Source organism: Vidua chalybeata, chromosome 3 (assembly GCF_026979565.1).
Source record: "Vidua chalybeata isolate OUT-0048 chromosome 3, bVidCha1 merged haplotype, whole genome shotgun sequence".
Lineage (NCBI taxonomy): Eukaryota > Metazoa > Chordata > Aves > Passeriformes > Viduidae > Vidua > Vidua chalybeata.
Window position 1 is genome coordinate 36077008 of NC_071532.1, and position 13206 is coordinate 36090213.

At 46.8% G+C, this 13206-nt stretch overlaps 1 protein-coding gene across 1 annotated transcript; it reads left to right on the forward strand.

Annotated features, from left to right (window-relative positions):
* The first annotated feature begins 3700 nt into the window (after window positions 1-3700).
* On the forward strand, window positions 3701-12188 carry LRRN4 (leucine rich repeat neuronal 4). The gene is made up of 5 exons (XM_053939467.1): window positions 3701-3750; window positions 5227-5943; window positions 7074-7278; window positions 8358-8495; window positions 9600-12188. The coding sequence occupies exons 2-5, from the start codon at window positions 5265-5267 to the stop codon at window positions 10930-10932; spliced, it is 2355 nt and encodes a 784-aa protein (XP_053795442.1). The 5' UTR covers window positions 3701-3750; window positions 5227-5264; the 3' UTR covers window positions 10933-12188.
* Window positions 12189-13206: the final 1018 nt, after the last annotated feature.

Below are 13206 nucleotides of genomic sequence, written 5' to 3' on the forward strand. Positions count from 1 at the left end.
ACTGCTGCTTTGCAAGGAGGAGTTCTGCCAGCTCATCCCGGCTGGCTGTAAGCCCTATCCTTTGCCATTTTAGGTTTAAGAGGGTGATCGCCTGCTGATGCCCTCTCTCTGTATTTCCTTAGGTCATTCAGCTGTATCTTTTCCTTGCCCCACTCACTTTGCAAGGCTTTTTCACCACAGGTGGGGAATAGGTGGGAAAGGAAACTTTTAATCTAGCTGCTTTGAGTGCTGCATGTGACTGCAGCTCCTCTTCCTACAAAGAGGAGAGGTTTCAGTGGTAAGACTCCTTCCTCGAGAGGTTGGAGTGGGAAGGCAGGACCCAGGGCATTCCTCCACTTCCAAATTCCAGGCTGGATATGGTGGGCAGCACCTGAGTGGAGGCCTGCACCAGCCACAGCTTGGAGTCATCTTTCATCCCCCCCATGTCACCCAGCACGTCTCACCAGGCTCCGGACATTCCTTTAATGCACGTGGAGTTCCACACCCTCCCTAATTTGTGGAATAACCTGATCACTCTTGGCTCTCATGAGCTCATCACACCTATTTATACACAGGGTTAAGACCACGGGCTCAGTGGGCTGTAGAAATCACGTTATTAATTGCACAGTGCCAGATGTGGGAGAGGTTTCCCAGAATGAGTGAAAGCAGGAGCAGGGGCGTCTACCCTGAAGTTTTGCAATACAGAGATGAAATCCTGGACAGGAATGTTATTAGATGAAAACAAACCTTCAGGAAACTTACACCTCAGCTCAGCTGCAACCCATTCTATACACGGTGCTTAATTAAACCCAAGCCAGGTCAGGGTAAAGCACTGCCGATGTCAGATGGATCCTGCTGCTCTTACATCAAATTCCATAGGGGATTTCACCACTGCCTTCAGCCTGGGTTAGGAGACACACACCCCATCGTTTTCTGAAACCTCAGGCTAAATAATCCTGTTCTTCCATTCTTTCCCCTTTCTCTGTAGGAAAATGTCTTGCTTGTGCTTGCTCTGTGGACAGACCTGTGAAATGGTTCTTTTGTTGGCTTTAAAAGCCATTCTCCAAATTTTTTTTCAGGACATTTTCATTTTTAACCATCACTTGGAACACGGCCAGTAAGAAACATTCACCTCTTAAACTTTACAGCCTGGTACCATCCTCACCTTCTCCTACTCTGCTTATCTTGGTGTCACTAAAGAATGCAGGGCTCAGCCCGAGAATTCCTGCGGGCAGAGGGGCTTTGTGCAGCCCTGAATCGCCCCCGGGGAGGGGGCGTCTGCTTCAGCTCTCTTTGCATCACCCGTGTGAAAAGGCTGACAGGAACGCCTGTCTTTGCTAACCGCTCCTCAGGTTGTCACCCAAACTCTCAGAAAAGCGGAAAAAAGAATAAAAGGCGACATGAGAACAAGCCAAAGTGAACCACAAAGGGGAAATCTCTGCCTGCTGTTAGCAGATATTTCAAAGAAACTTGTGAACGAGGACTGCTGCCTGCCCTGGGAAACCTTCACCAGTACCTGGGCAGCTGCCTGAGATGTAGCACCATAGCAGAAATATTTCAGTTTAGAGTTTGCAGCTAAGCAAAGAGCTGCGAAAATACAATACCTGCCACAAAATCTGGCCAACCAAAAAAGCAGAAACAAAGATGGAAAATAGAAATAACCAAAGCTCATTTTCCAAGAGTGCTCTCCCTCTTGCAACAGGTTCTCTGTATTACTCAGAAATCAAGGGCCTCTGGGCAAAGAAAACCTCCACCTCCCTTCCACCTTCGCCAAAACGAGCAGCCGCTTTCCCAGACTGACAGTCTGGTCGACTCAGTCTCCAAAATGAAGTCAGTAAGGACGAACTCATTAAAATTAAGGCAGCTTTTGGCTCACCGAGTTTCCTGGAGGGTTTTTGTTGTTGTTGTTGTTGTTGTTGTTTTTTGTTTTGGTTTGGTTTTTTGTTTGTTTTTTTTTGTTTGTTTGTTTGGGGTTTTTGTTTGTTTTTTTGGGTTTTTTTTGTTTGGGTTTTTTTGTAAGATATTAAAATCAAGATAACCAATAACCCTAAAATAAGCAATGAAAATTTACTTGTGTTTTAGCTAAGGGCAGCAAACACAAGTATTTAATAGTCCAGGACAAAGCCAGGTCACCTCCCTGCTCCTCGGCTTCCCAAAGAGCAGCACCGCAGCCGGCAGCTCTGCGAAGCCAGAGGGAAGGCAGGGTTTCCACCGGCCTATCTGGAGCTGGGCTTTTTTCCTCTTTTACCAAATTCTTCAGATTTTTGTAACCTGCTCCACTTTACCCTTTGAACCGCAGAGAGTGCAGAGCTCTGAAGGTACCTGCGGGCGCGCACGTGCCGGGCTCGGCTGCCCCGCTCGGCCTGCGCCACCAGGGTCAGTGGTGAGATTAGCCCCTCATTTAGGAAACCATCTGTCTTGCCCTAGAGCCATTCCGCAGGGGAACAATATGTGCACCTCGCCCAGCCTCCAAGGGAACGGCAATGTCTCCAGAGAGTCCTACTGGAAGCCCCTATCTCTGTTCTGTGGATGTTCTGGTGTTTTTCAAGGCTCTCTCCCCACGCACATAATGACCCACACGGTCAATAGATAAGGTCTGCCTAATGTGTACTTGTAGACTCAACGTTTCTGGGCAAACAAGACCTTTATCTGCACTTTAGCACCGAAGTTTACAGGTCGGTGCCGTCTTCATGTCAGGGATCTGTTTTGTTGCCCCGATAAAGGAAAAGCACTGACTACTGTTCTACTTGGAAATTTTAACAATTAGATGTCCTACAGAAGCAGCAGAACAACCACCCTTTTGCTTTTACTTTGGAACAATCTCCATCAACTCATCCCTTTCTAGGATCGTTTCCCTGACTTTATTCTCTGCTCTCGACCTAATTATTGTTTGAATTGTGGGAATGCTGAAAAACCCAGCTCGGGGCAGATCCCTCAGCGGGAGATAGTTTATGTTGTCAGTTTTATTTATCCAGCAAAGGATGAGAGAAGTAGCAGGAAGAGAATTCTCCCAAGCCATGTGGTACACAGATGCAGAACGGAGAACACAACCCACGCGCAGCGGGGCCAGGAGAGGCCTCCCAAAGGCTGTCACATGGGGAGTGAGATGCCCTACGCCCTCTCCATCGGCAGAGAGAATTCCTTCTCTGCGGGAGGAGCAGGTGGAAGTTTCACTTCTGACGTATCCTAAGGGCCTCCTCGGAAAAGTAATTTGTCCTGCGTGAACTTTTGCAGGATTTACTCCCCAAGAGCGAGAGTCTTAGAAATTTAAACACTTGAAGCCCATTATTGGCGCCTAAAGAGAGACCAAAGCTCATGTCAGCAGGCAGAGCCTCAGCTTTACATCATCCTGACCTGCCAACAAAGGAACACAACAATTCCTCTCCCTCCCCCCGTCGGTGGAAGACGTGAGAGTTGGGACTATTGTCACTGATCTTTTCCCTTTACCCCCCTTTGCTTAGACAAAGGCAGACAGGAGCAGCCCTGCCTGAGTGTTGGGAAATAAGAGCCCTCCCTCCCACCGACCTCCTGCTAGGGCCAAGGGAGCGGGGTAAGCTGCCCGGAGCCGCCCCCTCTCAAAGCTGGATGCGGAGGAGCGAGCCTGGAACAAACCTCGCCTGAGCTTGTGGGCAGAGCCGGGAGCAGGGAAAGCTGGGAACAGAAAAGAGGCAGTTCACGCTGCCGGCTGAGTCACCCCAAGCGTATAAAAGCAAGGCCGAGCAGTCGGAGCCACTCCGAGCGGAGGCACGAGGCACCCGGACTTTTGGACAGGTACGTGCAAGCGGATGCGGTTTATAGGCAAGGATTAAGGTTAAATCTAAGACTGGAATACAGCAGCCCAATTCCTCTCATCCTCTCCCTGCCAATGTGCTGCAGAGCAGGAGATCCAGCGGCTCCGGTGACCGGGAAGCCCTGAGGCTGCTTGGATCTTGCACGATTCCGACTGACGAAAAGGACACAGGCAAATACAACACATTATTTTGGTGGTCTGTGTATACTATTTTTCTGGTCCCTACTTCAAACCTGGGATGGCAGCAAAGGATTACGGTCTGGGCAAGACCTGGCATCATTCAGGGAACAGCAAGGAGCAATTAAACTTTGGAATAAGTCTGAGATATTTCATAATACGTGGGGCTTCGGTTACCACCCTACACTGTAATATATTTCTAGACGAGGAATCATCATTTTGTTGCCGGGAAGCACAAAAGACAGCTCAACAAGAAAAGCACGAGTTTAGGGCTGGGGTTAATTCCTTCCCCTGACACACATTATCTGTGGGGACCTCGCACAAGTCACTAAGAATTTTTTTTTTTTTTTTTTTTTTTTACAAAGACCAAAGCAGGGGTGGGAGGAGGAGGAGGGAGCACAGAGGGAGCTGTAACACTAAATAGCATGTTTCTTGGCGCTCAGGCCTTTGGGGCCCAGTTCCAGGAGCGTACTCGGTTTCTGACCACTTCCACTGAAATGCGGTTCGGGAGCTGCATTTTCAGTGCATCCTTTTCCAGCAGCTGGGCCGTGTAGCCTGTCTGTGGCTCTCATCTACCGCAGGCCCCAGCCCTGCTGCTGTCTGGCAGATAGGCTGTGGGCATTGCCAGCTGCTCAGGAGCCCCAAGCCCCCTGTGGGGTTCCACTGGGACTGTCCTCAGAATGGGGCAGAACTGCCCTGGTAGAGCCCACACAAGTCCCTGGTTTTTCTATTCCAACTTCTGCTAAGGAAAGGAAAGTCCTTCCTAACACAGGAAAGGCACTTTTACCTGCCCAGTCCAACAGAACTCAGCCCAGTTTGGGGTCCTGGGCTTTAAAGTTTTGCAACTCTCCTCTGTCCTTGGATCCATTCATTTGCTTTACACCACCTCACAGGAAACAGTCCCTTGCCATAGGCACATTGGACCCAGTTGTTTGGGCATGACCTCACTGGAAAACTTCCCACTGGGCTGGCACAACTGGACAGCAGGACAACCTCCTGGCAATGAGGGTCCTGGTGTGGGATACAACTTGGTTCATGCTTCCTACATGAACGACTGTAGGCACTCTTAGACTAAGACTGCATGATACTTCTGTCCCCAAGGATTCATGTTTACTTAGACTTAATTACAGAAGAGCTATTAATTATCACTTATCACTGTCTGGATATAATAGGAATGGGCTTATAAACTGTTTTTCTTTTAAATAGTTTTTAGATGACTGGAGGGATTTTAATTTAGCTCTAAATGTTGATGTTTTTTTTTTCCCTCCTGAAACAAAAAGGAAACAGATCTTGCAAACGGCAAGCACCTCTGAGAAGGATGTTGTCACCCTTGCTCATTCTCCCTCTGCTGCTGGGAACCACAGCACACGGCCCGGTGAACAGAGCAGCATCCAGGGATGTCACCACCTTTTTCCAGCTGGCTCAGGAGGACACTTGGGAGAATGTCAATCTCAACAGCATGTCCTGTGAGGATCAGAAGAACAGGACCTGGATCACGCTGCAGCTGACCAACAGCAGCCTGACAGCTTTCCCCGTCTGCCTTCCAGAGGCCCTGGAGACCTTGGATCTCAGCAATAACCTCTTGGAAGTGGTGAATGGCACAGAGATAGCAAACCTCCCACATCTGCGTGTCCTCTCGCTGAGGCACAACCACCTCTGGTCAGTGAGGTTGGGATCTGAAGCCCTCAGCAGTCTCCTCAAGCTGGACTTGAGCTTTAATAAGCTGTCATCTGTGCCATCCTGCCACGGCTCTGCCCTGCCTAACCTAAGGTGGTTGTCCTTGGCTGGAAATCCCCTGATTGAAATCCAGCCACTTGCTTTTTCCTGCTACCCTCAGCTGCAGGTCTTGAACCTCTCTGCAACGCTGCTCGGGCAGGATGACAGCAGAGGAATTAGGGACTCTGCTTTTGCCATCAGCACAGATCCCAACGAGGCCATGAACAGGCCTGGAAACTCCATCAATGTGCTTGATCTGAGCGGGACCTTTTTTGAAAAAAGTAAGTTTCTGGGTTTCCTGCTGTAAACACAGGGCTTGGTCAGGCCAGGGGAGCAGAAGCCTTGCTGGGACAACAGTTCCCATCCTGGCTGAGCCTGGAATGCAGGGGGAACACCCCACACTGAAAGCTGCAAACATGGTCAGAGCGTGCAAGGCACTCTCACACAAAACAGCCTCCCAGAGGAAGGGCAGAGACCAAACACCATGAGACAGGACGATTTGTCCCAGTGTAGTCACCCACCTCCATCCTAATCCCACTGTCTGCTACTGACAGTCATCTCCCTGTCAGCCCCAGGATTAGTTTTGGGAAGCACAGAAGGAAATTCGTTTCTCTGTCCAGACAGGCTGTTGAAATCTTTCTTTGTCCCCACAGCTACAGTCAGCTTTTAGAGCCACATTGAAGTAGCACAGAGAGAGGCTTTTTGTGCCATCCACAGCCAGCCGGATACTTCCGCTGAGGGGGGAGGAAATCCCTGCCCCGAGCAATCCACAGGAGGTTTTTTTTTCCCTTTTGCCCTGCCAGCCTCAGTTTATACCTGAGGTGCTGAGACACACAGATGTGAGATGCCTTGCCCAGCTTCTTCCAGTCTGGGGCAGGGCCAGGGCCTCCTCAAGCTAGAGGCTTCACTTCAACTCACATTAAACAGCTGCACCACCAAATTTCCTCCATGAATTTGCCTAATCCCTCCTGTGGTAGTGAGTTACCCTATTGAGTCATGGGACAGAAAGACCCTTTCGTACAAGACCTATTCTTTCAGTTTCATGCCTCTTGGCTCTTTCACCCGTGCTAGGAGAAATAAGTGATTTGCCTTTCTTGCACCAGTCAGGACCTTGTAAACTACTTTCCTGAACAGAGAAATCTATTCCATATCTCTTATCAGCTTCGTTGTCCTATTTCCCCCTCTTTTCCTCTGCCCTATGACAGTCTGACCTGCAGGGACTATAACAAAAATGCAGCTGCATGGGTGTTTACACGCTGGTGTATTGACTTTTTTTCTAGTCCTTTCCCAAAGAGAATAGCTGCAGAAGGTGACAGATACTTTATATCTATGAATTCGAACCCCTTTTCTAGGCAGAAATCCACAGGAATGCTCTGTTCAAGCAGTAGGTGCAAATATTTTTCCGTTTCAGTTCAACCAGAGTGGGCCAGAGATTTGGCCAACCTCAGATCACTTCACCTGACAAACATGCCACGGTTAAGAAGCCTGGACAGCGACATCTTCAAGTCTCTGCCTGGTCTCCGAGAGCTGCACTGTCAGGACTCACGTTCTCTGGGTTTCGTGCAGACAGAGATGTTTGACAGTGCTCTTCATCTGAGCCATCTCTCATTTGAGAAGTGAGTTTGGGTTTTTTGTCCTTCCTCACATAATACTTCTTTTGCCTCACAGCGCTGTGGTGCCTGGAAGCTGACTTGAACAGTTTATCAGATTTAGGAAGGAAGTGTGGACTTGCTGTCTTTGCCATGTAAAATCTGTGATGTGGCCTGATAGAGATGATACAGCCCAAAGAGGCAGCATGGGACTCATAGCACAATTAATTGTTTGCTTGAGGTTGTATCCATTGTGTTCCCACTCCTCTGCCTTACCTCCCTGTCCAATGGATGAATTCACCCAGCGCTGTTTAGATCAGCATAGATCCACTGAACCCTGCTTGTGATAAAGACCAGGCTTCCAAGGGCAATATCCCGTCAGAGGAGAAGCAAGTCACTGAGGGTTCCCTGCTCTGCAAGGATGAGTGCTGACAGGTCTCCAAAACCTGCATCTCAGAAGCAGACAAAAATCCTGTCCCTCCCACTTTTAGTGTGAGAGTTTAATATAGCTCTTTGTTCATCATTAGTAAAAGCAATGTTTTAGTTCTCATTCTAGGGGTAGCACCTCTTGGTACGTCACATACCTGAAGTACTAAGAGGGACAAAAGTCCGAAAGTGATTTATCAAAATAAGAGCAGGCGAAGTGCACACAGAGCAGTCAGCACAGAGGAAAAAAATCTGGAGAGCACTTCGAAACATTTTTATAATAGCGACCCAGATATAAGCATATCAGAAAACAAACACTAGAGCACTGTCTGTGCCTAGAAACCAGTTTCAGGAAAATAAACCCATACAAAGCAAAAATCCTATGTATTCCATCCCCCCTTGATTGCCCCACTGAATTTACACAGCACTTTACAACACTTGCAGGAATACCAGTTCAAAGTGCTAAAAATCATGCCCAAACTTAAAGGAATTAAAGTCCTAGAAAAAAGAGAGCATCTTCTGAGTCTGCAGGGTGGTGGGTTTAATAACTGGTTACTGCCAGGGGAACTGGGAATATTGCTTTGTGCCTTACACACACTAAGGGTAAGGGATACTAAGCACACTCCAGTCGTTGGAAGGTAGCTCAGCGTTTTTTAATTATTGCATTTGATTTCTTGTAGCTGTAACCTGAGTTCCTTTAATCCTTGGAACACCAATTCATCGGATGTCATCATCATCAACTTATATGGGAATCCTCTGCTGTGCAACTGCCAGCTCTCTTGGCTGCTGTCCAAGCCCAAGAAAGTTGTTCTGCAAAAGTAAGTGAGCTCAAGGAGATCAAGTAATGCTCTTCAGACACAGCTTCAGTGTGCAAGTTGTTTGGGGACCAAACATTTACCACCATTCACTAAGTTATTCAAATTCCTTGTGTGTTCTTCCCTTCCGCAAGAGGTAGAAGTGCAAAATAATGTCCTTTTCAGGGACAAAGCATAAAGTGTTATTAGCTGTGGATTCTGCTTTAAGGTGAGAATATTTTCTTTCTGTTTTGGACCATATTTCACGTATTTCCATATTAGCTGAAGACAGAAAATGAGCTGTCTTGATGTGCCAGTGCTGGGAGCAGAAACTGGAAAACTTTGGAAGATCTTTAACAAATTATTTTCCCCTCACCCTGCTACTTGCAAAGCTTACATCACCACCGGCAGTCAACTAAACTCCTTGCAAATAGCACCATTTCTCACCTATTGTTTTCATGCTCCCCTACAGTTTTACAGACTAATTACAGTAAGTTGCAGTTAAAAGAAATATTTGCATATAAATGGTTTCTCTTCCTTTTCAAAGGCCACCAAGAAGATTTGTCATCAAATCTCTCAGAGAGCAGGGAAGTAGACTGTTGAAATTAGACAGTTTTTCACCGGGATGGGTTTAGCAATTGCATTCTTTACCAAAACTTCAATGTCTAAGTAAATAAAGAATTCAGTCTTAGTCATTTAAAAGCCCCGCATCAGCCTACCTCCAGCTGCCTAAACCAGATGGATTAAGAATTCCAGGAATCCTGTTACAGCTCTCTGCATGTGTTCCCCTGTTACTGCTACATTAAAGTCTGACTCTTTAAGACAAGTTGAATCCCGATGCCCTTTGCTTAAATTCACAGCTATTGTTGTACCAAAGGACACTTCCCCTCGGGCATAAGATATTCCTGCACCTTACAAAACCAAAAAGCCAGTTCCAGCTAAATTCCACAGTCAGTGCTGTGGAAAGCTGCCTGGACTGTTGTTAAGACAATCTAGATTTGGTCTAGGTTTCACACTCTCACTAACATGAAGACGGTTTTGACAGCAGATCACCAATTCCAATCCAAGCAGCCTACAGAAACCTGTAATGCTCTTCTGGATCTTGACTATTCTGGTTTCCCTCTGCAGGGCTTGGGAGACTTTTTGCACATCCCAGGAAGATTTGGGCAGACCTTCGACATCTTTTTCACTGCTGGAGCTCTACGATAAATGCCAGTCAGAGAACAATGTTACACAGCCTGATTCAAACACAGCCCTTCCTGATCGTGATGCTTTCAACTTCACCAGTGATGATGCCTCTGCTGTAGTAACAACAGACTCAGCTCTGCTGACCACAGATTTGACTCACACCAGCTCCCTAATCCAGAGGGATGTGATGAGCATGACAGCATCCAACCCAACTGAGCCCATCCTAGCAAAGGCCAACAGTTCCTCACACGAGGTGGAGGCAGTTTCGGAATCCACAAGCAGTTCCCCTTCCTTGGCATCTGTAACCTCCTTCCCGGTTTTTCTCCAAGAGCTCTTTGCTCAGTTCCCAGACCACAGCTCCACAAGTCCAACTGGAACAGAACAGCTACAGAGAGGGCTCAGAACAACTGACACAACATTCCCCTGGGAAGGGTCATTCAACCAGACCACCAGTGATTATTCCTCTGGAGGAACAGGAGTCCCCCACACCACCAACCAGCACACTCACTCCTTTGCCACCCATGCCATGGAAGGTGCCCCCCAAATGAGTCCCCCACAGCTGAACTCCACAAGGAGCAGTGCCCACTCAGAGCCTGCACCCACCACGCCATCACCACATTACACCGATGACTATGACTACGAAGAACAACCAAAGGAGGAAACGCCGGTGCAAACGGCCCAGGTCGCCTGTGACTACAATCCTTGCAGGCACCTGCAGAAGCCATGCAGGGAACTCCAGAATATATTCCAGTGTTCATGTCCTGGCACGTCAAGGGAAGATGAGATTCCAGACCCACCCAGGCTCAGAGAGGTGATTGAAATCACTGACAGCTCTGCACAGATACGCTGGTGTGCCCCATATTCAGTTGTTCACAGCTATGAGCTGATGCTTCGTGCCCAAGACAATGAGGACAGGCAGTTTGTAATGGACAACATCTACCCCACAGCCAGGCAGTACACTCTGTACAACCTGCTACCATTCACCACTTACCATATCTGTGTGACTGCCTCAAACAAAGCAGGGTCAAGCCAGACAACAGGCCAGGAAATTCCAGGTAATTCGTGCACCAGCTTTAAAACAAAACCCAGCTACAAGTATGTTTTTGCTGGTCTGTCTGCAGCAAGTGGACTCTTTCTCATTACCACAATTATTTTGTCTGTATGTCTGTGTAAGGCATGTAAAAAGCCTCAGAGTGAGCAGTATGGCACACACTTAGTCTCCTACAAGAACCCAGCATTTGATTATCCCTTAAAACTGCAAACCACTAATTAGGTCTGGGTGATTGTTCTACGCATTCAAAGTTCACTATCTCCATCACCTTGGTGTGTTTTTGTGAGACTCTGAAAGTGTACTTCAGCAAAACCATGAACCATCAGATTCCATAACCCTGACATTTCTAACAGAGAGAAAACCACCAAAAAAAGGGAAAAACTAATAATGAAGGCAGTCAACCAGAAGAAAGTCTTTGGACTCCTGTTCCTGTGCTAAGCAGCAGCAAGCCTGGGCACTAACCTTGAAAAGTTGTTTTTGTAATCACCTACAGATAGAGTAGCATAAATTTCACACAGTGAGAGGCTGCCTGGCCAGCTGTCTGCCTCCAGTATCTCTCATGAACACAGTCAGATGAGAGCTCTAATCCAAGGTGCATTAAGCTTAGCAAGACATACTCTGCTTTTATTCACAGAGCAAAGCTGGGGGTTCAATTTTTTAAAGGTATTATCCATAAAGAGAGTATAGCTGAAAGGAGTGAGTGGGCTCAGTGACAAGGTGTTGTGCAGATCTAAGTAAATGCAGTAAATGCAGTGGATGCAGATGATCAAACTAACGTCAGTTCAGGAAAAAGAAACATGAAATTTAATTGTAGTCACAGATTGTGCAGGATCTTTAGGGCAGGGGTAATTGTTTTGTTCTGACTTTTTATGAGGTTGTCCACAGCTGAGCCTCCCAAGTGCTTCCCCAAAACAAGCCCACAGGCAGTGGGGGGTTTGCAGTACAGCAGTGGCCCACAGAAGGGGGGAGGGGAGCATGTTAACATTTGCTTCCCAGTGGATTTTAAGCAGAGAGGATGTTCTCTCCCAATCATCCATCCCATCTACAGATTTAGCAGCTGATGATTTACCTCATACAGAGGCAAAAAGCCAAGTAATGAAGCAATTTAATGTGTGTGCTGCTGAGGCTTGAAAAACCCAAATCCTCTGCACTAGCAGCAGACAGTTCTGCAGACACCTTTCAAATGAACTCTTGGGTGCCAATTTCTGTACAATAATAGTAAGAAAGGCTGACAATCCCAACTTTGAGCTTGCCATTGGAATCCAAAGAGGTGTCCCAATCTGATATTTCCCCATAGGCTTCAGTTCCAGGAGCTGCCTGTTCCTGCTGCTGTACAGACACACTGCATGTTTTATGAACTCTAAGGGGAAGGTGCTGTAGTGTGTAAAAGAGTCTCTGTTGCATTCTTTTGGGGTTTTTAATGCTTTCAGCATTACTGAAATAAAAGCCACAGAGCTATGTTCTGTTTTTTTGTTAAAGACATGGATTTTGGTGTTGTCTTTACCATCTACAATGTTTAGCCTGAGAAATTAACTCCTTTTGCTGTTTTGGAATGAACTTTCAACGTGTAGTAAAGAAATGGTTTTATGATGGTAGATTTGTGTTCTCTGATGTCCCAAGCACTTTCGTTTTGTATGTGGCAGGAGGCTTGCTCCTTGTCACCACTATAGGCTTGCAGTCCTTTCCTGGGAATTTGTCCTCTCCCCAGCACTGCACTGGAAATGACACCATCACTGGATCGATGCAGATCTGCCATGTCTGTCCCAAGTTTGGCTGAGCCCCATGACTCAAACTCAGAAGTGAAATGCAAATGAAGAAGACAGGATGGTGTGACCTTTCACTTTGAAAATCTCTTATTTTTAAATTCTGGTAGTTCAGAATTTTCTCTGTTTGGACCTAGGTTTTTATACTTATTTCTGGCCTGGCTTTTCCTGCATTTTCTCAAGGATTTTGTGAACCAGTACATATGATTGTCATTTGAAGTGAGCAAGTGAGCCAAAGACTCATTATCCTAAACTGGGGCAGAGATCACACATTCCCTTGTGTTTGTACAGCATAGCTCTAGGAGACCTTGACTGGGGTGATTTGTTTTACCAGAAACAAAGCAAAATAAAAGATCTGTGAATAGCAATTTATATTGTTTCGAAGATTAGCTCCAGAGAAGGGCAGGTAAAAAAGATACTGCAACTGAAAATAAAGATTGCTGCAACTTAAATATGAGTTAGTCCAAGGCAAGGGGACATCATTTAAAATGAGATGTTGGGAGGACATATCTCGCTACCCTTTACCACACTGTAGCTCATAATCACTGGACTAGGAAGTTCATCACAATTGATTTCTCCAACCGGTTCTCACTCCAGCCTCTCCTGAATTTCATAGCCAAGGGAACACATTAGACGGTCCCATTCTTTTAAAGTGCCCTTTCTGGGAGCTGCAATATACAAATATACAAGTCCTGCTCCCACAGTCCCCACTTCCAACTTAAACAGCCCAGTT

What these genes read in the sequence shown, in the direction of transcription:
- LRRN4 (XM_053939467.1), top strand. Translation starts at nt 5,265, where the DNA reads ATGTTGTCACCCTTGCTCATTCTCCCTCTGCTGCTGGGAACCACAGCA. An exon ending in CGGGACCTTTTTTGAAAAAA is followed by an intron (nt 5,944 to 7,073) that starts GTAAGTTTCTGG and finishes TTTCCGTTTCAG; the next exon opens with TTCAACCAGAGTGGGCCAGA. An exon ending in AAGAAAGTTGTTCTGCAAAA is followed by an intron (nt 8,496 to 9,599) that starts GTAAGTGAGCTC and finishes TTCCCTCTGCAG; the next exon opens with GGCTTGGGAGACTTTTTGCA.